At 41.9% G+C, this 27,721-nt stretch overlaps 1 protein-coding gene across 1 annotated transcript in view; it reads left to right on the top strand.

Annotated features, from left to right (window-relative positions):
- Nucleotides 1-27,721, top strand: part of Ryr3 (ryanodine receptor 3) — a 359,038-nt gene that overhangs the window by 292,104 nt on the left and 39,213 nt on the right. The window contains exons 66-75 of the mRNA XM_076849384.2: nt 1,149-1,469; nt 4,129-4,369; nt 13,919-14,006; nt 14,109-14,201; nt 18,774-18,788; nt 21,406-21,576; nt 21,901-21,960; nt 23,491-23,622; nt 24,259-24,371; nt 27,494-27,590. Coding sequence (XP_076705499.2) covers nt 1,149-1,469; nt 4,129-4,369; nt 13,919-14,006; nt 14,109-14,201; nt 18,774-18,788; nt 21,406-21,576; nt 21,901-21,960; nt 23,491-23,622; nt 24,259-24,371; nt 27,494-27,590 — 1,331 coding nt within the window. The remainder of the gene's footprint in view (nt 1-1,148; nt 1,470-4,128; nt 4,370-13,918; nt 14,007-14,108; nt 14,202-18,773; nt 18,789-21,405; nt 21,577-21,900; nt 21,961-23,490; nt 23,623-24,258; nt 24,372-27,493; nt 27,591-27,721) is intronic.

Raw genomic sequence — 27,721 nt, 5'->3', positions numbered from 1 at the left:
AAAATTTAAAAAAAAAAAAAATTTAAAGGAATGGGGATATATCTTAGAGGTAGAGCATTTGCCTAGCATTCACAAGACCCTGTGCTCTATCCCTAGTATAACACACACACACAAAAAAAATCAAAAATAATTTCCTAAAATCTTCCAGTGAAATAGATGTTACCAGAGAATGGCTCATATTTTTCTAGCTTCGTAGTACTCATGGTTCTTACCCAGAGCTTTCTGTATCTCTTCATTCAGAGACTTTGTTATCGTTCCACCTGTCAGGACCCTCAATATACTTCTAATCTTCCTCCTATCTTGCAGGAGGGAAGTTCTTTTACCTTAAGCGGAGCAGGACAGATAACCCCTGGCTTCTGTTTTCACTTTTTGAATCTGACCACCTTCCCTGGTTTGATGATGAACTATGTCTGTTTCTATTTCATTCCATCTGTCCTTGTCCAAAGAAGTGACCTCAACCATAGAGAGTAAAGAGATGATAAGACCAACTCACTGTTCCATGTAAATAAGCCTTCAGAAGCAAAACAGCTTAAGCAATTGACAGGAATGCAGTGAAGTTACCAGAGGTCACTGATAGGTTCTGTTGTAAAGCCAGAAATCAATGAAAGTGTGATTTTTTTTTTCCCCTCCCAAATTTTACTTGGATGACAAATATTGTCTCTGGTCCCGAGGAAGGAGTATTTGATTGGGCTGTGTCTAAATCATACAAATGAGATCCAGGTTATTGAATGAGGATTTGACAACTGACTGACGATTAGTTGCTGTTCTCATCTGACTCTGCCTTTCCTGCAGTGGATGCACTAGGATATATGAAGTCTGAGGCAGACAGGCCAGGAAGGAGAAGCCAGAAAACTGGCCTTATCACAGAGAGATCGTCTAAATTGTCTCAGCTGTTTTTCTTTAGCCATCTGTTTAGGTGTTGTCACCTCAACATGGCATCTAGGAAAGTAGCCTCTGGGAGCTGCAGTCTATACATATAGACAGCTGGGAGACTAAAGCTGTTCCACATGCAACCTCACTCCTCGGAGGATCTCTGGTGGAAATTTATATCTAAAGACCTAAAGAAGGGCCGGCAATGGTAGAAAAGGCTGTGCCCATTGTGCTTTTGAATTACTGTGCTTTTCTTCTTCTTGTGCCCTCTCGGTCAGTTCTGGGGATGCCAGACACTGTGGAAGAGATGTGTCCTGACATTCCACAGCTGGAAGGCCTGATGAAGGAAATCAATGACCTGGCTGAATCAGGGGCCCGGTACACAGAGATGCCCCATGTCATCGAGGTGATCTTGCCCATGCTGTGCAACTACCTGTCCTATTGGTGGGAGCGGGGGCCTGAGAACCTGCCCCCCAGCACAGGGCCTTGCTGCACCAAGGTGACCTCTGAACACCTCAGTCTCATCCTGGGCAACATCCTAAAAATCATCAACAATAACCTGGGAATCGACGAGGCCTCCTGGATGAAGCGCATTGCAGGTAACCATCTCTTTTCTCCCTAGCCCCGACCCAAGAACCAAGTAGCTGGATGCTCTTTTCATCTCTTTTGTTAATACCAAGATGGTTTAGAATAAGCTGTATTCCATCTTTAAACTTCCCACCTCCAAGTTGCTTAACAGTAAACAGAATCAGCAGGTGCCCCTGAAGAGCTTCCTGAAACCAATGCTATTACCCGACTCATTGGCTAATTGAGCCCCCTTAAATCTCCAGGAAGCCCTTCTTGATAAACTCCACTCTGATAATCATAGCTTTATTTGCTTTTGGTACTTAAGAACCCCATTTTCTCTTACAGTCATAATTGTCCATTGGTTTTTTTGATAAGTGACCTTGTGTGCTCTCCACACTCATAAAACTCCTATCTGAACTGCACTGAAGGTCCTTAATGTCACTCTGCATTTCACTTTATGCTTTCTAAGATCTTCTCTAATGTAGGTTGTAGTAGCAGCCCTATTTTATTTTATTGATTTTTCCTATTTTTATTTGGGTCCCTATATAATTTCTTACATGCAATAGGCTCTTAGTGCAGGCTTTTAGCCAATTTTCTGTTCTTGAAGCGACCTCCAAAAAGAAAAAGATTATAAAGTGAATTTACTTTCTACAGTACAGAAACCATGACTATCAAAGTCCTGTGTCAAACTAGAGAATGAGGAGGTAGATGCTAAAGCAAAGACATTGTGTTTGATGGACCTACAGTATGGATACTGCCGCCCATCAGCACCAGCCTCCCTCTATAATATCCCACACCATGAAATAGTATGGCTATGGGGAAGGAGGTGAAGTGCTAGAGAGTGATATTGGCCAAATTAGATTGATACATTGTGTGCATGTGTGAATATGTAGCAACAAATTCCATTATTATGTAAAGCTATACTATACCAATAAAAAATTGTGGGGGAAAAATAGCATTTAACAAATAGCTAGGTTAAAGAGGACTGCTAGCTCAACATGAGATAAATGACCTTTCTGGACAAATGAATAGATAGACTTCTGCAAGACCAACGAATAAAATTCACTTCCTCCTTCCTGTTCCAGAAATGCACTGAGATTGAAATTATAAACATTTTGCATGTTGATAGCTCCTAGATAATGTAGGCTTCTGTGGACATGAACAAGTAGAGCAGGTGTTCACTAATGACCCACTAGCTTTAAAGTATTGTTAACCATAAAGTAATTTTTTTTGATGACCTCTAATCCATACATCTGAATGAAGGGAAGGGAAGGCAGGGAATTAAAGAACCTGCCCCCTTACCTCCATAGAGGTGCTAAGGGAAAAGTAGCACTGCGTGAGGGGCACTGATGGGCATTGAACTTTAGCCTGTTATTTATTCCACAGGCAAATCCAGGTTTCAGGGCACTGAGTTCTTAGGGATTCAACAAAATACATTTTTATAGTGACCTCAGTCACCTATACTGGTATGGCCATTCGGATTTCAGGTCTAAACCAGAGCTGCAGCTCAGCAAGGGCTAAGCAGTCAAAATTTCTCAGTTAATGCATCTTATTGAAAAGTCCCTCAACCTTCCCTTCCTAAAAATGTCTTTCTTATAAAAGAAAAATATCAGATTAAAAAGAAAAGTTTTTGATACATAGATGGCTTCCAATTGAAATGGCCTAAGCTAAATAACCTTTGAAATATACATTTGAATACTCATTGTCAGTGGTTCAGGACTCTTATTCATTTTATTTAGCTTTTTTCCTCTGATTTTCATCTTCAAATTATCCTATATCCTTGGTCTAATAGTATAATCAATGTCAAATCAATAGAATATAAGAAAAAACTCATTTTTAACTGTAGTTAACAGTACTGCCTCCCTCTAGGCCCAGAAAGGCCTTCAGGCAGTAAATAGAATGGCAGCTCTCAAGTACTAACAGCTAAGAACTGAGGTTGGTTGGTTGTGCTTTTAATGGATTTTTCTACAAAATAGCCAGAAAGTGTGTGTGCGTGTATGTGTGTGTGCGTGTATGTGTGTGTGCGTGTATATATATACACGCACACACACATTTTTACACGCACACACACATACATACATACACATGCACATTTATATATATGCATATTAATACATATATATTAATGTTGATTTTTAAAATAGTTTAGCTTTTAACTGACACATAATAATTGTCCATATTATAGGGTGCAGTATGCCATTTCAGTACATGTATGCAGTGTGTGATGATAACATCAAGGTAATTGGCACATCCATCACCTAAACAGAAGACATGTATTTGCTGCCTAGACTTGGCTCAGCATAGTACTGGTTATTATTAACTAAAGGCTTCCTTCTGGGACTGCAGGTATAGCTAGCGGCCCACCCCAACATGAACCTACTGTGAAATGATGCAAGCAAGTCTATTAGGATGAGCAGGGAGGAGTGGCAGAGACTGTGCACGTGTGAGTTGCAGGTGGCAGCATCCCCAAGGCTAGGAGGAACAGAGCAGGGTAGGACCTGCTTCTGCAGCAACCCTGGCCTCTCTACCCTCCCAGTGGATTTATGAGAGGCAAGTCCTGAGATCAAGACTAAGGGAGGGAACAAGAGGCAGGCACCATCCTGTGGCAGTGGTTTCCCTGATTTTCTGATTCTCATCAACTGTACATTATTTTAATACCTGAACTGAGGAGATGGTTCTTTGTAAATGCAGTGTTTGCCCAGCCGATCATCAGCAAAGCCAGGCCTGACCTGCTGAGAAGCCACTTCATCCCAACTCTGGAGAAGTTAAAGAAGAAGGCGGTCAAGACGGTACAGGAGGAGGAGCAGCTGAAAGCCGATGGCAAAGGGGACACGCAGGAGGCAGAGCTGCTCATCCTAGATGAGTTTGCAGTCCTCTGCAGAGATCTCTATGCCTTCTACCCCATGCTCATCCGCTATGTGGACAACAACAGGTAGGGGGGAGACCTCTGAAAGCCCACCTGCCCCTCTCCAAGGTCAATCTGGGCCACAGAATGGGAATAGGATGGACAATGGTGTTGGGTTGTGTTGATGGTGAGATGCAGGGAGGTCACAGAGGCTACCACCCGTCCTCCCACAGTAGTCTTTGTTGCAGGACCTCTGGGCAGTGCTTTTCTTGACAGTGATTCTGTATGGATTGAGGCACACATGCTCACAGGCTGCCATGGATTGGGGAGCTGGTCAAATAAGTGTCACCAGGACCCACTTCTGCCCCTCTGCTGACACTCACACATTCAGACTCAGATTTAGATGTTACTTGATTGTGTGTCAAGCACTGTTCTAAGCATTGGGGTTAGGAGTGAACAAAACAGACAAGCTCTCTAGACTAAGGAGCTTTCCTTCTGGGAGTAGAGGAGCACAGACAATAAGCAAAATCATAAATAAATTATATGAAGGAGGGTAAGGGGAATTAGGAGTGCCATGGTAGGGTACAGTGTCAGTTTTTTTAAATATTATATTACTGAGAAAACAACTCATGAGAAAAGACCTGAAGGAAGTGAATGTGGGAGTCATAAAGGTTTGGGGCAAGAGTGTTGCAGGAAGAGGGACCATGGGATACAAGTCCTAAGGAAGGCGCATGCTGGGAGGCTTGGGGCATGCCAGGGAGGCCAGAGCAGCTGGAATGAGGGGTGGGAGAACAGTGGGGGATGTTGGGGAGGCAACCACGTGGTCAATGAGCGCAGGGCCTTGGAGGCCACTGTAAGGACTCTGGCTTTTACTCTAGAGAGATAGGCAGTGGAGGTTTCTAGCAAATATGATTTGATCTGACTCTTGGAGCACTATACCAAGGGGAAGGACAAATAGGTAAGTGAAAGATGAGTTGGGGGACTCACAGTGAGCCAGTCAAGAGCTGATGGTGATCTAGAGATAGAAAGCAGATGAGTTGTGTGCCAGGGGCTGAGGCAGAAGGGAGGGATGAGGAGTGACTGGTTCATAGGCTTGGGTTTCCTTTTGAAGTGATGAATAAGTTCTCGAACTAGAGAGTGATAGTGTTTGCACAACACTGTAAAGGTACTAAATGTTTCTAATGACAAATTTTATGTTGTATGTAGTTTACCACAGGTTTTTTTGTTTTGTTTTATGTTGATAGTGGCTAAAGCCAGGGTGATAGCAGTAAAGGCTGACAAAAGTTGTCAGATTCTGGATCTATTTTGCAGGCAGAGCCCTAGGGATATCCAGACTGGGAATAAAGGAAAGTCATACATGATTCTAGAGAGTGTTAGCCTGACCAATGTGGTGGCATTTGCCTGTAATTCCAGCAACTCCAGAGGCTGCAGCAGGAGAACCAGTCTCGGCAACTTAGACCCTGTCTCAAAATAAAAAAGGGCTGGGGCTGAAACTTGGTGGCAAAGTGCTGCTGGGTTCAATCCCCAGTACAAGAAGAAGAAGAAGAAAGCTAGCTTTTTTTTTTTTTTTTTTTTTTTTTTTTTGAGTAGTTAAATATATGAGTCCAGAGTTCAGTAGAGAGATGTGGAGTAGATACAAATTTTGGAAGTCATCAACTTTGATAATGCATAATGCAGTCTTTAAGGACTGTGAGACTGGCAGAGATAAATGTGAAGGATTGAAGGAGAGAGACAAGAGTTCCTAGGGCTGAACCCTCGTGTCCCCCAACATTGAATTCAAGCAGAAAAAGAGGAACCAGCAAATAAGACTGCAAAAGAGAGCAACCAATAGCACAGCAGGACAAACAATAAAATATAGTATCCCAAGGGCCAGCTACCTAAAGGGATTCTAGGAATAGAGAATAAACCCATGCGTCAAATGTTGCTGATAATGAGAACTGAGACTAGGGTATTGGATCACATAAGAAAAATAATTTCTAAAGCAATGCCTTTAAGCAGGCAAGGGGTCAGCCTTCCGTGGTTCATCCATAGCAGCAGGCAGGAGAACTGCTGGGAGAGATGTGTATACATCCACCTATCCAGATAGATTCGTAGGTACATACATGCACAGCTTGCTTGCTTTAGATGGGAGGCTGTGGGGGTCCTTTTCTGACTGCTTCCATTTTCTCAGTGAAGTAGGAAGCAAGATCATCAGCTGGGAGTAAAGGTGGGGAAAAGGCAGTTGCTAGGGAGAGTGGAAGAGGAGATGAACCAGAGAAATGCAATATGATTATCAGGCAGCATTTAGGGCCCTGCTCAGATCTGCATTATGAATTTAAAGTGAGGCCCTTCAGCAGGTGGTCTTCTCCAGTCACGTTCAGCTGCAGCATAAAGGCCCAGAGTAGGAAGAGAGCTGTATTTAACCAGAGTAGGGGTTTTGCAAAGTGAATATGACAAAAATGGGTTAGGGCGTTGAGGGTGTATGTAGAAGGGTAATTATAAAGATTGACCTTTTTTATCGATGTGTATGAATTATACATATGAGTGGGGTTCATCATGGTATCTCAACACGTGCATTCAGCATACACTGATCAGATCCAGCCCCTCTTTATCCGTCTTCCCCCTCTCTATCCTTCCCAACCTCTGTTATCACTCTACTCTATTAATGACCATGGAGTTTAAGCTGGATGAGGAGGACATAAGAAGCTAATGTCCTTGAATAGGCAAAGGATCAAAAACTTGTAGGTCTCAGTAGTATCCAAGGATTGTTGGAGTCTGGGCATGGATAGAAGATGGTGATCACAGAGTGCAATGCATGAAAGCATGATTATGGGGTTGGGAGGTTAGTTATTGATAATGACTATGTGGTTGATATGAGGCATGTAGAGAACAGCATCCTAGAGAAGAAAACAATACCCGACAGCCATGGTGTTGGGAGAACATGAACACACGTAATTCTCATATAATGAGAACTGAGACTGGTGACGTGTTGGGGGAAATATCAGTGAGAATGGAGCTAAATGTAGGGATAATAACTGGGATTAGTGGAAAACTTTGTATAGCTCTGATTCAAAACTGAGAGAGACCATGGTATATGTCTCTGTCCTAATATGGGTATCATTTAAAAAGGAGGGGGAATATATATTTATATATATACACACACATACATCCACACACTTATATAATGTATATTAAAATATATAAATATAAATAATGAGCTTACTAGAACCTACTGTTCCCTTTCCTTAAAACCTGTTCCCTACCTTAAGTGCTTCTGGATGGTTACCCAAAATCCCCCTCTCTCCCTGAAGCTTCACCCCTTCACATTGGATCCATGCACCCCTCCTTTTCTCTCATCAGTCACTTCCCTGGGGTTGCGGTCAGACGCTCACTCTGTGCAGGGCTGCATGTCCCAGCTCATCATCATCCCACCTGTTCCACAGACGTCAAAGGTTGAAGGACTCCAGGGTCATAATTAAACAAGTTAATTCATGTAATGCCAGACATTTTCTACGTAATTCACTCCTTCCACAATCTCAATATGTTCATTTGGCATATGAAATTTAATTGAGCCATTATGAACAATTATTATGAACTATTATTTCAGAAATATGAAGGCTTGCAAGTCTGTAAAATTATAATAAAGAGTATTGACAGCATGAGCACATACATTTTCATCAAATCTTAGGATAGAAATTAAAAACCCTTATCCTGTGATGTTTGCATGTTTGTCTGTTTTCCTAAAACTGAATGTATATCATTTTCCCACAGTGGTTCTCCATTTCTTCATTACCAGCTGGGTGTCCAACTATCTAAATTAAATTTGACACAAATACCCAGAATTAATGCAGACCCTACAGTTCAAAGGCTCAACCCCACAAGACCATACCACTTCAGATACCAGCCACAAATGGGGTACTGAGGCTACCCACACTTCTGGGTTGAGTAAAAATAAAGGGGCTCCCCTGGCATCCTCCTCACACTGACTTATAACATTCAGGAAAAGCACTTTAAGATGATTACCAGTTTATTAGAATACAACTTGGGAACATCCAAATGGAAGAGACACAAAGGGAAATGTATGGACATGGTTTATATAAACACACATACACACCCCACACCCCACATCCTCTTGAAGTTTAAAGTCCTAAGATATAAATTTGGGAATGCTTAATTTTAAGATACCCATTATAGGGGGCTGGGGTTGTGGCTCAGTGGTAGAGTTGCTTGCCTAGTAATGCGTGAGGCATCAGCACCATGTAAAAAATAAATAAAGATACCCATTATAGACATTGAAGGGATGCAGGAGTATTTGAGAGAATATTATTGACTTTCTGAGTTGTATCCCATTCTGCCATGGGAAGTAGATAGGTTTGGTTATACTTATTTTATAAGGCAGATTGTACTTATTTAAAATAGTTTACATGAGATTACTTATATTTAGCATGTTCAAAGTAAATATCTTATACTCACATACATATTTTCCCTCCCCCTCTCATTCATACATATACATAAATACATATAAATATATGTGTGTGCGTTTATATATATTCTCCCCCTCACATATCTATATAGAAATTCACACTTTCACAAAAGAAACCCTGCTTTGAGGGTCATGTTTTTGATCATTTCTGGTAACATAATTATGTTAGCAGTTTAAAGAAGAAATCTGATAGGGTTTGAGGTGAAAATAGAAAAGTGGAGTAAGGTTGCTCCTGAAATAGCTCTTTAATTGGATTTGTCACTATTGACAATCAAGACAGAGTATGTTCTACTTGCACAGTATTTGACAGTTGCTAAAAATGGCAATGTCAGAGAGTCTTTGAGATCATCATTAATTCATTCATCCCCACTCTTCAACCTGCTGTTCTCTGAATGTAACAGCCACAAGAGTGCTGCTTAGAAATCCCTTTACCTCCTTCAAGTCCTCCTTCCAAAAGAATTAGTTGACTTGGAATGATGCAACTGTGGTGTTGGCAGGGAGAGTACAGTCACCTTGTGTTACCTCCAGCTGGATGGATAAGCACCCCTTCCTTTTCCTAGCAGAGGATTTCCTGCCTGTTTGTCCACGATGGTTAATGGAGGGAAATAGAGGACAGAAGATATCCTTTCTCTGCATGCAGTCACATTCCAGGCTTAAACAGTCCAAACCATCTTGAGCTCAATCTTTAACTTCTACCCGTTGGCTCTAACTTTTCTCTCTAAAGCCATACAAAATTCTTCTTTCTTTTCTTTTCCTCCCTACCCCTGATTTCCCTCCCATATCAAACCTTTGTATTTCCTTAGCCCTGTCCGACAATGTTGGAAGTTTCTTTGGTATCTGGAACACTCTTCTTAAGAGAAGCTGCTTTCACTCATCAGTGGTCAGCCTAAATCTGACTAGAAATGAGTAGGAACTCTAGGCATAGTGGAAGGAGAGCCAGTAAATCAGCTCTCCATCTCGTTCTACCAGGAGATGCAAGTCAAGACAGAATACTCAAGTCTCTCTGTAAGAGCAACAGCTTTCTAGCCTCCTTTCCTGGAATCAGAAACATTCAAAACTTAGAGCTAAATGAACTATAGTGTGATTTTCTGAGAAACACCCTCCCACCCCCAAGCTGTCAAAGGGAAACAAAGCAGAAAGAAGTTTTAAAAGTAGGCAGAGAAAAGCTCTGAGCTTCAAGTCAGTCAACGTGACCCAAGAATGCAGGAACCTGGCTTTACTTTCTTTCAAAAGTTGTTAACTTGTCTTTTTTGAAAATGTAAGTCTAAGTCACCTTACTCTTGCCATCACCCAAGATTCTACTGTATTGGGGAGGGGGTGGAGGAGTTACTGGGGATTGAACCCAGGAAAACTTGACCACTGAGCCACTTCCCTATTCCTATTTTGTATTTGATTTAGAGAACTGGGTTGCTTAGCACCTCACCATTGCTGAGGCTGGCTTTGAACTCACGATCCTCCTGTCTCAGCCTCCTGAGCCACTGGAATTACAGGCATGTGCCACCGCTCTTGGCTCAAGATTATGTATATATTTTTTAGTTGTAGGTGGACACAATACCTTTATTTTATTTTTATGTGGTACTGGGGATCAAACCCAGGGCCTCACACTTGCCAGGCAAGCACTCTACCACTGAGCCCCAGCCCCAAGATTATATTCTTAATGCTTGTTAAAATGCTCAGTTATCTCAGCTACTTTGGTTGTTTCTGTCATCACCTAAGTTTGGCAGATTCCCAGGCCATTACCTCTAAAGCCAGATTTCTTCTCCTCCAACAACCTCGCATTTTCCAACTGCCTTTGGCAGCAAGCAGTGCAGATGATAAAAGCGAATCACAGAGTATCTCCAAAAGGACCACGTGCCTAGATTTGACATAGATGGTGAATTCTCTGGAAGACTAGGAACAGGGAGGAGAGGAGCCTGTCTTGGGGGCCGACTGGGTCTAAAGATGAGGTGAGGTGGGGTCAGGATCTTCTGTTCTCCTGTCAACAGCATTTTGGGCTGGCTTCAGGCCAGGTGCAGAGGCTCTATGTGCCTGGTGGAGAACTTTTAATAAGATGTTCTTTACTCTCAACACTCTGGACATGAAAGAACCTCACTAGAAAAAGAATAGAAGAAGGCTGGTGAAAACAAAGTTTGTTTTTTTTCATCTGAAACTTCATCCCCACAGGAAGGCAAAGAGGACAATATACTCTTCTTTTTCCCACCAGGAAACATTACCTAAGATTTTGTTCTTGGAGCGCTTGCTTCCAGACACTCCTGTAGGCTGTACGTTTCCTTGTCAGGATAGGATATGACCCTCACCTCTTCGCACTCAGCCATAATACAGACCTACAAAGCTCATTTAAACGCAAACACCAAAGAATGAACAGCTGGCACTTGTGATAAAACTAGACACTTGACCCAGAAAGAGCACTCCTGAAAAATCAGTGTGGAAGAAATCAAAACGCATTATCAATCTCGAGCCTCAAGTCTGAATCGAATTTGACTGCTAGTAATGGAGATGTGACTCTAGTGGCTTAACTAGATGAGAAGTTTGATCTCATGTATAAAAGAAGTCCAAAGAGAGCCATTCGAAGGCCAGTGGGGTTATTCCTCATCACAGAGCCTCACTCTGTGGTCTCTACATCCTTAACACTGGCTTCCTTCTCCAAAGTTACCTTATGGTATAATACACCAATTAGAGCTCCAGCCATCATGTTTTCATCCCAAAGTATGAAAGCAATAGGGAAGAGGCAAAAAGACATCTTTCACTATGTAATTCCTTTTTAGAAAGATTTCCCAGGAGGCCCACTGGACAGCTTCCACTTTGATCTCATTGATTGGAGCTTAGTTACCTGGGCATCTCTCAAGGGAGGCTAAGTAAATGATCTTTAGAAGAGCTTTTTTTAGGCTGGACACAGTGGCCTACTCCTATAATCCCAGCAGCTCGCAAGGATGGTGAGTTCAAAGCCAGCCTCGGCAATGGCGAGGTACTAAAGAATTCAGTGAGACCCTGTCTCTAAATAAAATACAAAATAGGGATGGGGACATGGCTCAGTGACCAAGTGCCCCCGAGTTTAATTCCTGGTACCCACCCCCTACAAAAAAAAATGCAAAAAGGGGCTGGGGATATGGCTCAGTGGTTGAGCACCCCTGGTTCAATTCCTGGTACCAAAAAAAAAAAAGTATTTTCCCTTTTACCCTACCTTGTGCTGCCCCTGAATGGGCAGGAAATGTGAACTACCCAGGCAATTCAGTCTGTCCCCAGGGTTTAGGGAAGGCAACTGGGTTTTTGTTGTTTTTGTTGTTTTGTTACCCAGGGCCTCATGCAGACTAAGTAAGCTGTCTACCACCAAGCTACAGCTCTATGCCCCTGCCCCCCAACACACTTTTTAAAAATTTTTGCTTGACCCAGGGTCTCCCTAAACTACCCAGGCTGGCCTCAAACTTGCAATCCTCCTGTCTCAGCCTCTCAAGGAACTGGGAGGGAATTTGCTGTTTTTAGCTGTTACCCTGAATAGGACAAGAGGCATCAGATTGTTCATGTCCTTTGGGAGAGTCAAATATTTTTTTAACCTAAGAAAGACAATAAACAATTTAACTCCAGTGAGTGACAATGCGATATTGTGATACAATATGTTTGGTCTTCATCCCTAAAACCTAAAACTCTTAGATTTTTCTGAGTGATTAGAGTGGAATGTCTTTCATCATTCATATGCCTATTTCAACTGAGTTTATGGTAATAGGTGACTCTGGGAAGGAGAGGGCTGGTTACTAGAGAAATTAACCATGTGATTAGATGACTGAACTTTGAGCTCCATCTGTGTCCCCTGACCTCCAGAGAGGAGAAAGGGGCTGGAGATTGAGTTAACAAAGATAAGTGGTATGACCCATCATACCCATGTAATGGAGCCTCCATAAAAACTCCAAACTGTGGGGCTTGGAGACATTCTGCGTGGTGGAATTCATGGAAATGCTTGAGGATGTGCACTTGGATGGAGGCTTGGAAGCTCCTTACCCCTTCCCTGCATCTTGCTCTATGCATCTTTTCCATTGGGCTATTCCTAGATTGCATATTTTATAATAAACTAATAGTAAAGTGATTTCCTGAGTTCTGTGAGCTCTTCTTGCAAATTATTGAACCTAAAGAGGAAGCCATCAGACCCCCTGATTTACAGCCTTGGTCAACCTGAGACTTGGGACTGGTGTTTGAAGTTGAAGCCATTTTGTGGGACTGGGACTTTCGCCTGTGGTGTCTGTGATAACTCCAAGTAGTAAATGTCATTGAATTGTAGGATACCTAATTGGCATCTGGATCATCGGAGAATTGCGTAATGAGGAGGGGGTCACATATTTGGTGTAAGAAATGTTATGGAGAGAAAATTGTTATGTTTTCCCTTTGAGCTACTCTCTGCAGATACTTGGAAATGGGAACTTACCTAACCCTTTAGAAGTATAATTTAATTCAAATATATAAGGTACTTAGGGGTAAGAAAACTTAAAAAAAAAATTCTACTCAATTTAGCCACAGTATCACAATCATAATTGTGATATATCTTAATAAGTCTTTTTTTTTTAAAAAAAAAAAATGGCTATTTGTATGGAATTTCCAAATAATTTTGGATGTCATGAGAGAGATTTGGTCTCTGCTCATACACTTCAAATGATCGTGAAAAACATTGTTACGTATTTCTTTTATAAATCTGGTTTGAAAGGAAACCAGATAGGGCATGACTTGTTTACAGTGCTCAGAATTTCAGAGGCTTGACAATGACAATGACAATTGTCAAGGGCAAAACTAGACGTCATAGTGACCAAGACTTTCCTGGGCTTTCCACCCTTACGTATTAAGAGTTCTGTCCCCAAATTTAGAGCTTAAACTTAATCCTCTCGTCCATTTAAAAAAGAAATGAAACCTATATATGACAAATTTGAAATGTTGATTTCTGACATCTGTTTGCTAAGATAATTTTTGAATCCTTTGATTGAAAACAGAAATGGTAATTGTAGGTCCTTCAAAAATGTCTACCCCATTTAATACCTGCATCTAAGTGTTTAAGATCTTAGTCTCCCTGATTATCACCTTCATGTGAGAACGCAGTTTTCACTGGGTAAGTGTCTGCTGGTGCAACTTGGAGGGTATGACTACTGTAATCCTTACTGAATTTCATAAACCTGTTCATTTACTTTTCAACCCAGATCTAACTGGCTCAAAAGCCCCGATGCTGATTCTGACCAGCTCTTCCGCATGGTGGCAGAGGTCTTCATCCTGTGGTGTAAATCTCACGTAAGGACACCTTTGGGTCCTGGATTTAGGATGGTTGTGAAAGGCTGTGAAAGCTTGAGAGGCTTTCTTATAATGTTTGCTTTTTTATTTCCCACCATTTAGAACTTCAAGAGGGAAGAGCAAAATTTTGTGATTCAGAATGAAATTAATAATTTGGCATTTTTAACTGGAGACAGCAAAAGCAAGATGTCAAAAGTAAGTCCTTAGAAGTCAATTCCAGAGACTCTTCAACCTTGACTTCAGCCATGACTTGGATCTGTTTCATATTTTCTGGGTATTAACCCTGTACTTCATTTAGGCCAAACTACATAACCAACAGTCCCGACTGTTGTTCTCTGAAAATGAGCCACGGAAGAAACTGCTCTTCGATTAGCATGGTCATCACATTCTGTGAATAAATAGCTGCTTGTATGTCCGAAAGTTTAAGTTTCAAGACTTGCCCAAGGCATTTGAGAGGTCTCCAAAACAAACCTGCTGTTAGCAGTTTTAAAATAGAACCACTTCCTGTATGGTGAAGCTACAAAAACACACATACTTCGAGCCACCTATTGATTAGCTAGGAGGAAATTACCTTGCTTGGATGATCTCGATAGCGGGTGCTCTTACATTGTGCTTGTTTTCCTCCTCTCTGGTACATCTAAACCTATTTTATTTCAGATACGTTGACCTCTTAATGCCTTGTATTTATTTTCCATGACAGTTGCACCCAGAAAGCCAAACATTTGTCCACCTCCCTGCAGGAAATGTTTGAAAGAGGGCATATCAGACACCTGCCTTAAAATATATCTATCTATGAGTAAGCTGTGGGGAGGAACATAGCTGGGCTACAGGAGGAGGAAATTGGCCCCCAGCCCCTCCTGAGTCAGCTCTGCACAAGGCTTGGTTGTTTTGATTGGAGAGAATTCCCAGACACACTCCTTCAGGTGTAGATACAAAAGCAAAGCTTCCTTAAATGGGATGTGTTATTGCCAGCTTCTTACCCCTGACTCTGTCTCCCTAAGAAATGTACTTCAATGAAAGTTGGCTGTATAAGTCAAGTGTAAGTGACCTATCACTCCTGAGATGCACATCTCTCTCATTGGTGGTGCAGTGTTGCCTTTGAGATTCAGGAAGGAGGATTGTGCATGGGGACCTCTCAGAAGTGAAAGTCAGTTCTGAAAAAACGGGAGTCATGGCTTTACAGGGAAGTCCTTGGATATCTTTCCAATAACAATTTGGGATGGAGGACCTGTGTTTATGGGATTGCAGAGAAGGGAGTGGTATGACATCAGAAACGAAAACCTCAGCCCCTGGAACTTCACCAAGGGTGGAGCTAGGTCTGGTTAGCTATAGTCGCTGTGAACTTCCTGTCTCATCATCTTTTAGCTATGTTGGTACTAGCACTTCTTCCAGCACCTAAAAATTGACTGTTGTATGTTTAGGACTCACTCTTAAGTATGCACCAGAATATATTTTCAATATGTTTATACATTGCTAAATAAAGTTTTATCATTTAAAGCAAAATTGTGCACATACAAAGCAGAGGGATCCACATACAAAGTGGATCCTTTTGTGCTTCACATAATTTCAATTTCCAGAATTCATTTTGTATTCACCTTTTCGTAAACATATCAGCTCCTGTGAGGTGCATAAGATTGGAATTTTCAGATTCTAGCTCCCCAAGACATCTAGCTTATCTAACGTTACCTCTGCAGGCTCTTGTTACAGCCATCGTAGACTCCCCTTTAATCCTGTCTTCCTACAGAAAGTCAGTTGATCCCAGGCAGATCCCATGCCGTCTTCAGCTTAGGGGAGCTCCATGGGCTCCTAGGCTGAACCAGTTAGCAGCATCCATCGTGATTGGCAGGGGCTTGCAGCAAAGCAATGGAAATTACTCTGTTAACAGGATTTGGATCCCAGATGAGCAGAAATGGCAAAGACCTCTCAACACTCTGGTGATGAATAGATACTCAGGACCCTTGGGTTTACATTTGGAAAGAGATAAAGTGACAGAAAAATGACATCTCACAACTCACCTACTAACAAACTAACCTGATATTTTGTTCATTCACATCATGAGTGGGGAAAGGAAGATGTTCTTTTCATCAGAGGATAGTCATGTTTGGAATCTGTTGGTAAAGTCAGGCCTCAGGAGCAAGTTCTTCCATTTCATTTCCCTGTATGTTGTATGCCAGTATTTCTGAGCCAATTGGGATGAGGTCAAAGTTATAATGTGATTCAACTGCAGGCCCTCTGTCCATAGATGAATAACATTTTCCCTGCTTTTCAGGGTAACAAGTGTTCATATTGTTCCTGCTGCCTCAACTGAGATACAGAGCATAGTAGTAAATAGACTATAAACTGAAAGAAAGCCAGGTCCTGCCCTTGGCCTCACTGTTGGTCACAGCTATAGCCTTGTACCGTTCATTTAATTCCTCTGGGCCCCAGATTTGCCAATCCATGTAATGGGGCTGAACTTTTTGTCTGACTTCACAGCTCTACTAAGATGCTCTGGTTAAGAGTTAGTCTTCAACTATATCTCTAGATCAGAATAACATTTGATAAGTGCAGGGCTTTATTTAAGACAGAGAGCTGCCACACCTCCAATAAACAGTAGCCCATAGCCATTTCTGGTATTTCTTGGATGTAGGATTACATACTGAGGAGCCAGGAGGGGTCTTCTTCCTACCAGTTGAATCCCTATTGCCTTTTGCTTACCTGCAATTTAGATCTACTACCTGGTCAGAATGGGTTCCTGTTGCCTTTGCTTGCTTTTATGTCCACTCTGAACTGAATTCTGGTGTTGTATAAATGAAATTAGCCTTAGCTCCCATGGCAGCCTTTGTAGAGGTGTGTGCATGAGGCTGCATGCTGCACACACTAAGTACACCACCGCATACTCAGGGCGTGGGAAAAATATACAGTGGACCGCTCAGACTTGATGACCAGAAGGTCAGTTCAAAGTTATATTGTTTTTCTGATAAGCTAACATAGATTGTTTCCTGAGAGCTCATTGTATATTTTGTTTATATAACACCAGTTTGTGATATATGTTAAGCTAAATGTAACCAAGCTGAGCAAGTGTCTTTTTTTGTTTTGTTTTAAACTCGTTTTGTTTTCTGGAAAAATGGCAGCAGCTTCCTCAGAGGGGAATGGTAAGTTAGAATGTGGTTGTAACAAGAAATGCCAGTTTCTTGACCAAGGTTAAAAACCATAACACCCCAGATCTGGGGTATGGGAATGAGGGCACTTCAGGGTCTGAAGCCCTCCACCCATGGAGTGATCTCGGCAGATTTAAGAACAGGAATTATTTTAGAAGAAGGTATCCTTGAGTTTTCAAGGGCATTCAGAGCATATGAGGGAGTTTTCTTCTTGCTCTAAGCTGAAGAGCTTCTTACTCACTGTCCTTTCTCTTTCATTTCCTCCCTCTGCCTCCTTATTTTTAATTTTCTCTATTCTTTTGTTCCTACACTGCTTCATTAAGTTCATAGTCTGTGTCTCTATATATATTTGTCCCTCCCTTCCTCCCTTTGGGTCTCCCCACCTTGCCCCTGTCTTTCTCCTCCCCTCCCTCTTTTTTCCTCCATTCTTTTTCTCCCCTCCAGCCTTCCCCCCACTTCTCTCATGGCCCACCTTCTTTAAGTGCTCTCTTTCCTTTCCTCTCCTCTCCTCTCATTTGTAGTCCAATTTCCAGAAAATCTCCTTGCCTCTAAGGCTTGATGTTTGGTAAACTTGTCTTTACTTGCCCTTTCAGTGGGGTAAGATCTTCCCACGGCACAGTTTTGCCTTTGTGCACGAGCCTGATGTGGACTCTCCCGGTTCCCTTGGTGCAATCCACCACTGGGTGCGATGCCTTCATCAAGTTCGGTTATCCTGGAAGAGTCTGGTTTTTCCAAAAGGCCTATACATAAAACCATCTGTTTGATCATAAACTACCACTGAGGGCTTATAATCTAAGTGTGGGGAAATGAAATTATGTTGAAGGTATATGAATTGAAATTAGGGAATTGCAGTGAGTTAACTTACATTAGCAATATGTGAAGAGTAAAAATAGAACCTGTAGGATGGGGGTGCGTTTGAAGGTCACAATGTAAGAAGGAAGATGCTCCATTCTTTGGACTATGGGATGATCCCAAAGCACTTTGGATATTCCTAGAGTACTTTTTAAAAAGCAAACCTTTTAGCAGAAGCACAATCAGGGCTCAGTTCTCCCCTCTCTTTTGTAGCCACTGACTTGCTGGAGTTGATAATGTGGTAGGTGAAAGGAAGAAAAAATGGGGTCTTTGGTCACATAACAGATTCTCCAGCCCACCCTGGTAAACGAAGGGAAGTGGATGAGGGAAAGACTTTACATCTAAAGAGGTTGTGTAGGGGAGGGGGACTGGGGATATAGCTCAATTGGTAGAGTGCTTGCCTTGCATGCACAAGGCCCTGGGTTCAATTCTCAGCATCCCCCCCCCAAAAAAAAAGAGTTCATGTGGGCACCAGATCTGAGTCCAATGGACTGGGTCTGAGCCACACCCCTTATAAGATTGCTCTCTAAGTTGCCCCTGCCCCAGGGTGAATTGCTGGTCTGGGTGTAAGTCTTTCTGACCAAATTAACCTCCATCCTAACCTTCCACTTGGTCTTCATGCTATGCTCATGCCCACAAAAGCTGAGTTCTGCCACATTGGCTGAGAACTGGGACTAAGAAGCTATGAATAATATGTGGTGCTTTCTGCCTCGGACCCCTTGCTTTTCCTGACTGACTCTTCTCCTTGTTTCTTTTCTTTTGTCTTTCCACACAGGCCATGCAAGTAAAGGTACAGGTCAAATGCATGACGTGTCTTTTCTGTCCTAGTATTAGAGGTGCCAGGCTCTGGCCCCCTCTGCACTGTGATCACCATGGGGGTGGTACAGAATGGATTTTCTCACCTGGAGGTCCCCAGGCCTGCTCCAGGGAAGACAACTGCCTGTCAAAGAGTGAATGTAGGCCTACCCACCCTTGGAAAGGGGAAGCCGGGGAAGCCAGCCAAGCCTCGCCCTAACCGAGGTCTCCTTGCCATCTCTGCTCCCTTTCCCAGCTGCCCTCTCTGTTAGCTTGGTGGCCACCACACTAACAGAGATAGGGATGACAGGGCTTGAGAGCCTGGGAGACTGGCTCTGCTGTGGTGCCACTCAGGGTCACAGTTCTATTTTCTGTTAGCGGTCTCGGCCTATTCACAGTCCACATGTTCTGCCTCTTGTTCAAAGTTCCCATAACTCCAAGAAAGTCTTGCAAGGACAAAACTCAAGGTCTGAAATCAGACAACCTTGAATTTTTGGCATACAGTGTGCATATGGTAGAACAAACCCTGAGACAGTTTTCCAATTACCCCTAAATATTATTACATGGACATTCTTCCCTCTCTGTTCAGTAATGAGTATCTGCTACTATTGTCCCAACCCCCCTTGCCCTAAGATGTGGTACAGAAAGGGAGCTGTAGAGACCAGGTCATATGCAGCTCTTGGAAATGGAGCCCTGTCAAGACAGACTTGCATCTGAAGAACAGCTCAGATGCATATTTGCTGTATGACCTTCGAAAAATTATTTGACTTCCCTGAGCATCATTTTTTCATTCATAAAACTGACATGTTAATTCTTCAGTGTTGTAGGGAGGATTTAAAATGTTTTACTTCAAGTATCAGGCCCACTGAAGTCATGTCATATATGTAGCATTTATCATTAGAATATGACACTGGCCAAATCAAATAGAGACTGAGCAGTAAATAAATTATGTAATCAAATCTATACAGTTACACTTTTAGTATTTTACTTGATTATATACTGTGAATTACCATTTTCATTTTACATTTACACATACATGATACCACAGAGTTGACATACACTGAACCAGTTCTATCCTTGGTGGATGATTTGAAGCATCTTCAACAGTAATAGACCATAAATGAGTTTTGTCCTTAGATACAACCTTTAGATTTCACATCTGATGGTAGAACATGCAAGAAAGCTAGCAAGTGCTCAGTAAATGTTAAAACTTGAACAATCTTTGGGTGAACCAACTTTCACATTTCAATCTGTTCTGGAACATAAGAAGCCTCCTTTCCTTAGTTTCATTTCTTCTGCATAATTTTTACTGCCCCTCGCACAGCTGTCCTGGGGGCTGACCTGGTGTTTTGGAGCACTGGGCACAATGTGCCTCTGTAAGTAAACGGCATTCCCAGGCAGTGTTTCGCCAGACTGGGGTTTTGCTAGTCAGACACTTCACTGAAGGTGCTGCTGACCCAGGGTTGGTGGAAAAAATCACAACTTTTATAAAAGTGCCATTAATGATTTCGACCCTCTTTCACACTTTGAAAAATAATTAAAGTCATGAGCCCCAAGGTAGTGTTAATTCCCACTGTCCTCTTATCTTTCAAAAGCACATCTCACAAAAATGAATTCTGCTCAGCCCAGGAATCCCAGGTCTTAAGTTCCAGAGGTGGCAACTATCCTCCCTTGCTCCCAGAGCCATCTATCTGTATGTCATTGTAAATCACAGTGCTGCTACCTCATTGCTATAAAGACTGCCTCCCTCTCATTTCCCTGATGAGCCTCTGTCCACCCAGCCTTCCCTGCATCAAGCAGATACCACTTCACAGAGGTATAGTCCGACAAGCAGAGTACCATGTGACCAACATTGCTTTTTCCAAATCTGGCCATCATAAAATTTGTGCCTTGTCCCCTTGACCCCACCTTGTATTGTGGTTACTGAGTATCCTCTGTTTGTTGCCTGGGGCTGCCATTGTCCAGAGCCCAGGGGATTGGATTCCTCTCAAACCTGCTGCTCCACTGAATGAATTTTATGAAAGGTATTGAATAAAAGACAAACACAAATTCCTCTGGACCTAAGACTGCTTTCTTTCATGTCCAGTTTCTCATCTTTCTCTCAGCCAGATCCCAAACCAGCTCTGCTCTAGAATTTTTCTTTTCCTGTGAGAATTTGCATTGCCCTATCATAGGGAGTACTAAGCAGGATGCCAGTGCTCCAAAACACTAGCTTCAGCCCTGGAAACAGACCAATGGTCCTATAATGAGTGCTCTGTCACATTTTTGTGATTACCCAGCATGAGGTCCTTTTATCAGTCATTAAATCATTCTTTTTGCAAAACACCAGGCTTTTGTTCATCTGGTCCAGATGTGAGTGAGCAAGACTGTAGGTGTCTGTGACATGTTGTGTGTCTAGTTTTGTGGTTCTGTGTGCATGTGCAGAAGAGAAAGCTCAGGGTTAGGGCTGGTGTTTTATGGCTTTGCTTAACACACCCTTTTGACTACTGCTCTTTGAAATATAGTAAGGCCCAACCCATATTGACAGGGCTACCAGGAAGCAGGCTACCTCTGAGCTGAGATGGTTTCTTTCAGACAGTCACTGATCCCCTCTCTTTAATATCATCTCCTAGTCTGGAGGACAGGACCAGGAACGGAAGAAGACAAAGAGGAGGGGAGACTTGTACTCCATCCAGACGTCCCTCATCGTAGCAGCGCTGAAGAAAATGCTGCCCATTGGTTTGAATATGTGCACGCCAGGCGACCAGGAGCTGATCTCTCTGGCAAAATCACGCTACAGCTGTGTAAGCTGCCTATCTGGCTGGGCTGAGCCACCATCTAGGCAGTGGCGGCGGTAGTAGTGGTGGTGTTTAGTGAAGGGCAAGTCCCCCTTTTGTGGGTGGGTAAGGCAAATGAACAGAAATCGAAGTGCACAGAGACATCACACCTTTGTTTTAAAACTAGTTTGGGAGTCAGTAATTTGGGAAGAGTCTCTAGTTTTTCTTCTTTTGTTTAAAAAAAAAAAAAAACTCAGGAAAATCACGCTTTGACTGTCCATACACCCCTGTACTCTATTTTACATTCCCATGGTGAATTCTAGTAATAAAATTTAATCTCTCTTTCTGCAGAGGGACACGGATGAAGAGGTTAAGGAACATCTGCGGAATAACTTGCACTTGCAGGAAAAGGTGATGCTGAGGAAAGACGAGGAGAACCACATAGGCTGTGACTTGTCACTGGGTTCCATCCTCCCACTTAGTTTAATTCATCTTTTTAAAATGTGTTCTAAAAGCAGTGTTTGATTGGTAGGACTAGCTCTTTGCCTTCAGTTTTTGTTCTTTCCTTTGCTATTATAAAGTGGATGTAAAACACGTATCTGATGAAGCATGCCTTCCCACTTCCTATTATATGAATGTCAAACCATAGCAGGGGGGATCTGGATTAGGTCTCAGAATTCACTGGCTGTGAGACTTGTTAAACAGTGAAATGGACACCTGGGGAAGTTTTAGCACCTCCCACTCAAGTGAGATTTTGAAGCAAAATAATTTTGTGTCTAGGTTGGCATAATCAAAACAGAAGTTTTGTTTTAAAGGCCATTTGAGATTTTTCTAGGCCTGTGAACCTAAACTCTTTCCTCAGATACATCATGCCCTCAGCTGAAGAACTAAGCCTATATAAAAACATCTTTCATTCTGCCCCAAATATACAAGAATGGTGGATAAAATACTCTGGGGAAAAAAAGGCAATTACAAGAAATCCCAAGAGCCAGGGGAAAAAAAAGGAGATGCTCTAAATATTATTAATAAGTGAGTGCTGTGGGAGTCCTTAGAGTGCCAAATGTGTAACTCGGGGGCTACAGGTTTTAGTAACCTTAAAGGGCACGGGGCTGGGGACTAATTTCCCCCACTGAGCACAAATGCAGAGTGATAAACTTGCATGAAATTATCTTTGAGCCAGTGAAATCCTTAAATTTCCTGCAGAAACAACCATGAAACTAATTGGAAAGTTTTCACTTCCTCAAGTAGAAGTTCTAATGTCATTAAATAAAACTCCTCTTGAAAATAAAGTCATGTAAAAAATTTCAAAGCATGTAAGGAAATCCACCACCATCAAAGGGTAAAGAAATGCAAAACAAGAATAATTTGAGAGATAAGGAACTATAGAAAAGAGGTTAAATATAAATGTAATTAAAATATTAGACATATAAAGGACAACAATACTTTTGAAACAGGAGGAGGGGAGATAGTTTTGGGGAAAAACCTCATAATCATGAAAACAGTTATTGAAATTTAAAATTCAATGTATGGATTAAAAATATAGGCTACACTTAGCTGAAGAGAGAATTTATAAATTGGATGATTGTTTTAAGAAACAGCATCAAAATTGAAGCACAAAGAGATAAAGTAATGAAAAGATGTCAGAAGAGTTAAGAGATATGGAGGCTAGAATGAGAATTTCCAACATAGCATCATCTACAGTACTGCAGAAAACAATAATTGAGAGATAAGAGAGACAATAAAAGAGTCTTTTTTTTTTTTTTTTTTTTTATATGGCACTGGGGATCAAACCTAGGGCTTCACACATGCTAGATAAGCACTCCATCACTGATGTACATCCCTAGCCCAAAAGACAGTCTTGATTCATATAAAAACCCTGGTAGCCTTTTTCAGTACCAGAGGTACAAGGAATTAATTATTTTTGTGGATCTGATTTTTTAGTCTGATGACCCAGCTGTAAAATGGCAACTGAACCTCTACAAGGATGTTCTGAGGAGTGAAGAACCTTCAAATCCAGAGAAGACAGTAGAACGTGTACAGAGAATTTCAGCAGCTGTCTTCCACCTGGAGCAGGTATGGAGTATTTGATCTAAGAAGGGACAAAGAAAGACTACCTTGGGAATACAAAGCTCCTCTCCACAATCAATTCTCAATTACAGGTATCCTTTAAAAACTGAGAATACAGGAGCTGGGTTGTGGCTCAGTGGTAGAGCACTCACCTAGCACGTGTGAGGCACTGGGTTCTATCCTCAGGACCACATAATAATAAATAAATAAATAAATAAATAAAAATATTGTGTCCAAATACAACTACGTGTGTGTGTGTGTGTATATAATTTTTTTTTTAAAGACTGAGAAAACAAGGTTCATCCTATATCATCCTCAAGTATCATTTTGGTACTTCATCATAGCAGATCCCTCAATTCTTTTCCCTTCCGCTGCTTTACAAATTCTTGCCATTATCTCAAATGCCTTTTTTTTTTTTACTGTTTGTAAAGCTGCTGGTAAGCAATAAGTGCCTAACAGCACATGGGAGAAAGAAGAAAACCCAATACCTTCACAAATGGAATCATCTACTGCTATGTACATTTTTCTGACTACAGTTGAAAGCCAAAATTCTTCCAGGGTTAAGAAGTCTGGGCTACAGGTGACTCTCCTCTGCCATTCATATCAGCCTAGCATGTACCTACTTGTGTGATCTCTTCACAGGTGGAACAACCTTTAAGGTCCAAGAAGGCTGTCTGGCACAAACTGTTGTCAAAGCAGCGGAAACGGGCAGTTGTGGCCTGTTTCAGGATGGCTCCTCTCTACAACCTACCCAGGTATGTATTCTGTCCTTTTCTTCTGACCCATGAGCTGGCAATGGCAATTAAGTTGCCTCCCACAGCTGTGCTCTGTTTTGGCCTCTATACTCTTCATCCAAAGAATAGAAATTGGAGTCCTTGGCTCATGGAGCCTTTGGAGTCTGTAGAGTATGATGGCCTGCTAAGCAATCAAGGTAAGCATAAAAAGTGGTGAAATTCCCTAGTGTCGCATACCTGTGCAGCACCAGTACCTACTGTAAAGTCAGCCAGCTAAGCATGAGGAGCCCCTCTACATTAGCTGAGGTAGGACTCTTCATGAAGATGTAAAGACTTCTAGAAAAAGGGTTCTGGTTTCTAAAACACTTTATCCCCACTTCACCAACTGGTCAAGCAATATTTAACTTCTCAGGCTCTTTGACACCAAAATTGCTGTTTTCTTAGCAGATACAGAAGTATAACCTGGGAATCCTAATTTAGCACGGTGTATTTGCCAATAAGATGAAGAAAAGCTAGAATGCCCCAAGAGTACAATCAGGGGCATAGTGCATTTATTTGGGTGTTTTAGCCCATACTTTAAAGTTTTAAAAAAAAATGCATGAAGGTTTTTCTGAAAATTGTGTGAAACATTCTGTGTCCCATAAAGTATCTATGTCAACTTTCTGTCACTGTGACAAAACACCTGAGATAAATGAACTTAAAAGGAGGAAAGATTTATTTTGACTCGTGGTGTAATCCATGGTCACTTGGCTCCTTTGATTTTGCCTGCGGCAAGATAGAACATCATAGCAGGGAATGGGTGGTGGAGTAAAGCTGCTCACTTCATGGCAGCTGGAAAGCAAAAAGAAAGGGAAGAGGCAGGGTCACAATATCCCATTCAAGGTCATGCCCCCATTGACCTAACTTCCTTTCACTAGGCCCCACCTGCTGAAGGCTCCCCACTTCCCAGCAATGCCAAAGGTTGGTGACTAAGCCTTCAACAAATGGCCATTAGTGGATATGTAAGAGCCAAACCATAATAGTATCAGTGACAGACTGGGTCAGCATTGACCACTGGGACTGACTCATTGTCTTTGGTGATATGGAAACATCCTCATCTTCAGACTCATTGCAGAGTGGGTAAGGTCAGGCCTGTGATCAATAAACAAAGCTGGTGATTGACTATAAACCTCTGCTTCATCAGCTTCCAAGTCACTGGGAACATCCTCACCTGGTCGGGGAAAGTAAATTGACTTGGATAAGCATACTCCAAATCCCGTATACACAGATGTGTTTTTTGGAATATGAGATCGGGGACCATTCCTCTGCTCAGCCTTTGCTTTCATTGAACTGTGGATCCTGGCCATCATTTATCCAGACTGTCTATTGCCCTGTGCTGAGCCAACTGAACTATCCTCATTAGAACCTTCATAGATGAAGGAGAATCAGGGCCTCTGAGACACAGAACTGCTCTAGCAGTTTACTGTCTTTGGGACAGACTGAGGCATTACTAAGTCAAGTAGAATTCATATATAAAAAGTTGAAAAAAATAAGTCTAATAGTCATTGGCATGAAGGGTGCTGAAGTTTTAGCAGAAAGGTGAAATTCATAGCTTAGTGAAAAAGGCAAATATGCATAGGATTTTGACTTGCTTCCTAGAAGTAAGGAATCATTAAAATGTATTCGCTTTCCTGTCTGTGTGAGATCCCTACCTGGTACTATGCTAACGTGGCCTCCGGAAGAGCTCAGTTCCAAGCACATGTCGCCAGAGCAGCAAGGCCAGCTAAGCAGAAATCACCTCTCTCAAAATCAACCACTTTTTCCTAAATCCACTGAAAATGTTAGTATTCTCCTTTCACATTTGGGCTATTCCTTCAGCAATTCTACCAGTCTACAAATAAGTCCAGGAATTCACCATATCCTTGATGTGGTGTGGCTACTCCTAACTCAGAAACTTTAGAAGGGTTGCCCTGGGTTTTCTCTCTAGCATGGAAGATTGTAAGTAGATTTCATAAGAGCAGCAACTAACCAAGACGCTCGTGGTGGAGACAATTCCTTCCCCACCTTGTGATGATCTAAACTACACGGATTCTTCCAAACTAAAACAAGCTAAATAGATTTATTTTATTATGTGGTAACTGTTTCTCTGGTGTCAGTTTTTAAAAGAAAACCTGTATGCTTTTCTCCAGACACACAATTAACAATTTCTTCCTGAGCACCTTTCAACGGGTTTGGCTGGAAAAGGTTAATGAAAAAACTCAATATGACAGGCTTATACCCATTTTAATGGTAATGTAACCTGTGCACACTCCTCCTCTCTTGATCATGATTTAATATTACCATAAAAACACAAATTTGTACAATTTTTTAAAAGAATTCTGATTGGTCAGATTTTAAAGAAAGATGGCAAAGGTTGTGTTCTACCAAAACCATGACTAGGGCTTAATGACTCTGGTCTTGACTTTTATCTTCCTTTTCTCTCCCTCCCCCCATCATTCCCCTCATTTTCAGGGGCTAATATTCTCAAAAGTTAACCCTGGCTTATAGGAAGTGGCTCATGCCAGTTACTCAGATGCCAGGGGCATAGCTAGAATCCCTGAGGCACAGGAAGATGTGCTTGTGATGTAATGTGCCCATGTTTCACCTTCCTAAGTAAAAGCCAGAGCACCCCTGCTGGTATGGTTCCTTAGAAAAGCAAAAAAAAAAAAAAAAAAAAAACCCACAGGTTGATGTTTTCAGCATACTTGAAGCCAACTACTTAGAAACTGCATGATTTAGATTGGTTTACCTGATCAAGTGGCCAACCCAAGGAGTGACTAAATCGCCATATTAAAAAAAATACTTCAGGACTGTTACTTGACCTAATGAGTTGTCACTAGCGGTAAATTCAACAAAGACCATGTGAGACCAGATTTGGGTTACAGCTCCTGCTGTGGCTTGCTTTAACCGTTGTTTTCAGAAGGTGCTCCAGTATTTGGGAACCATCTAGTTAGAGAGTTCACTTTTCTTTGCAATGACTGCTTATGGTATGCTGCTGGTCGATCTGACCAATCAGAAGATCAGAATTGTACAAAAGCCTGTCCTGCTTACTAACCATGAACCGCCCAAACTAAAATGACAAGTCCCACAAACCCTCTTGACCTCACTCTCACCCTTCCGCTCAGGCACCGCTCTATTAACCTCTTCCTCCATGGCTATCAGAGATTTTGGATAGAAACAGAGGCGTATTCCTTTGAAGAGAAACTAGTACAGGATTTGGCTGTAAGTACTGACTCAACTGGAGCAGACATGGGTGTGAATGAATTTGATTTTGGTGTTCATATGTGTGATAACAGTTAAACCTTCCCAAAGAACTAAATGTATTAATTTGAAAGGAACTAACTGTAAATTCT

The sequence above is a fragment of the Callospermophilus lateralis genome, chromosome 3, assembly GCF_048772815.1.
Source record: "Callospermophilus lateralis isolate mCalLat2 chromosome 3, mCalLat2.hap1, whole genome shotgun sequence".
In the NCBI taxonomy this organism is placed as follows: Eukaryota; Metazoa; Chordata; class Mammalia; order Rodentia; family Sciuridae; genus Callospermophilus; species Callospermophilus lateralis.
This window is presented reverse-complemented; position numbering and strand designations above follow the sequence as displayed.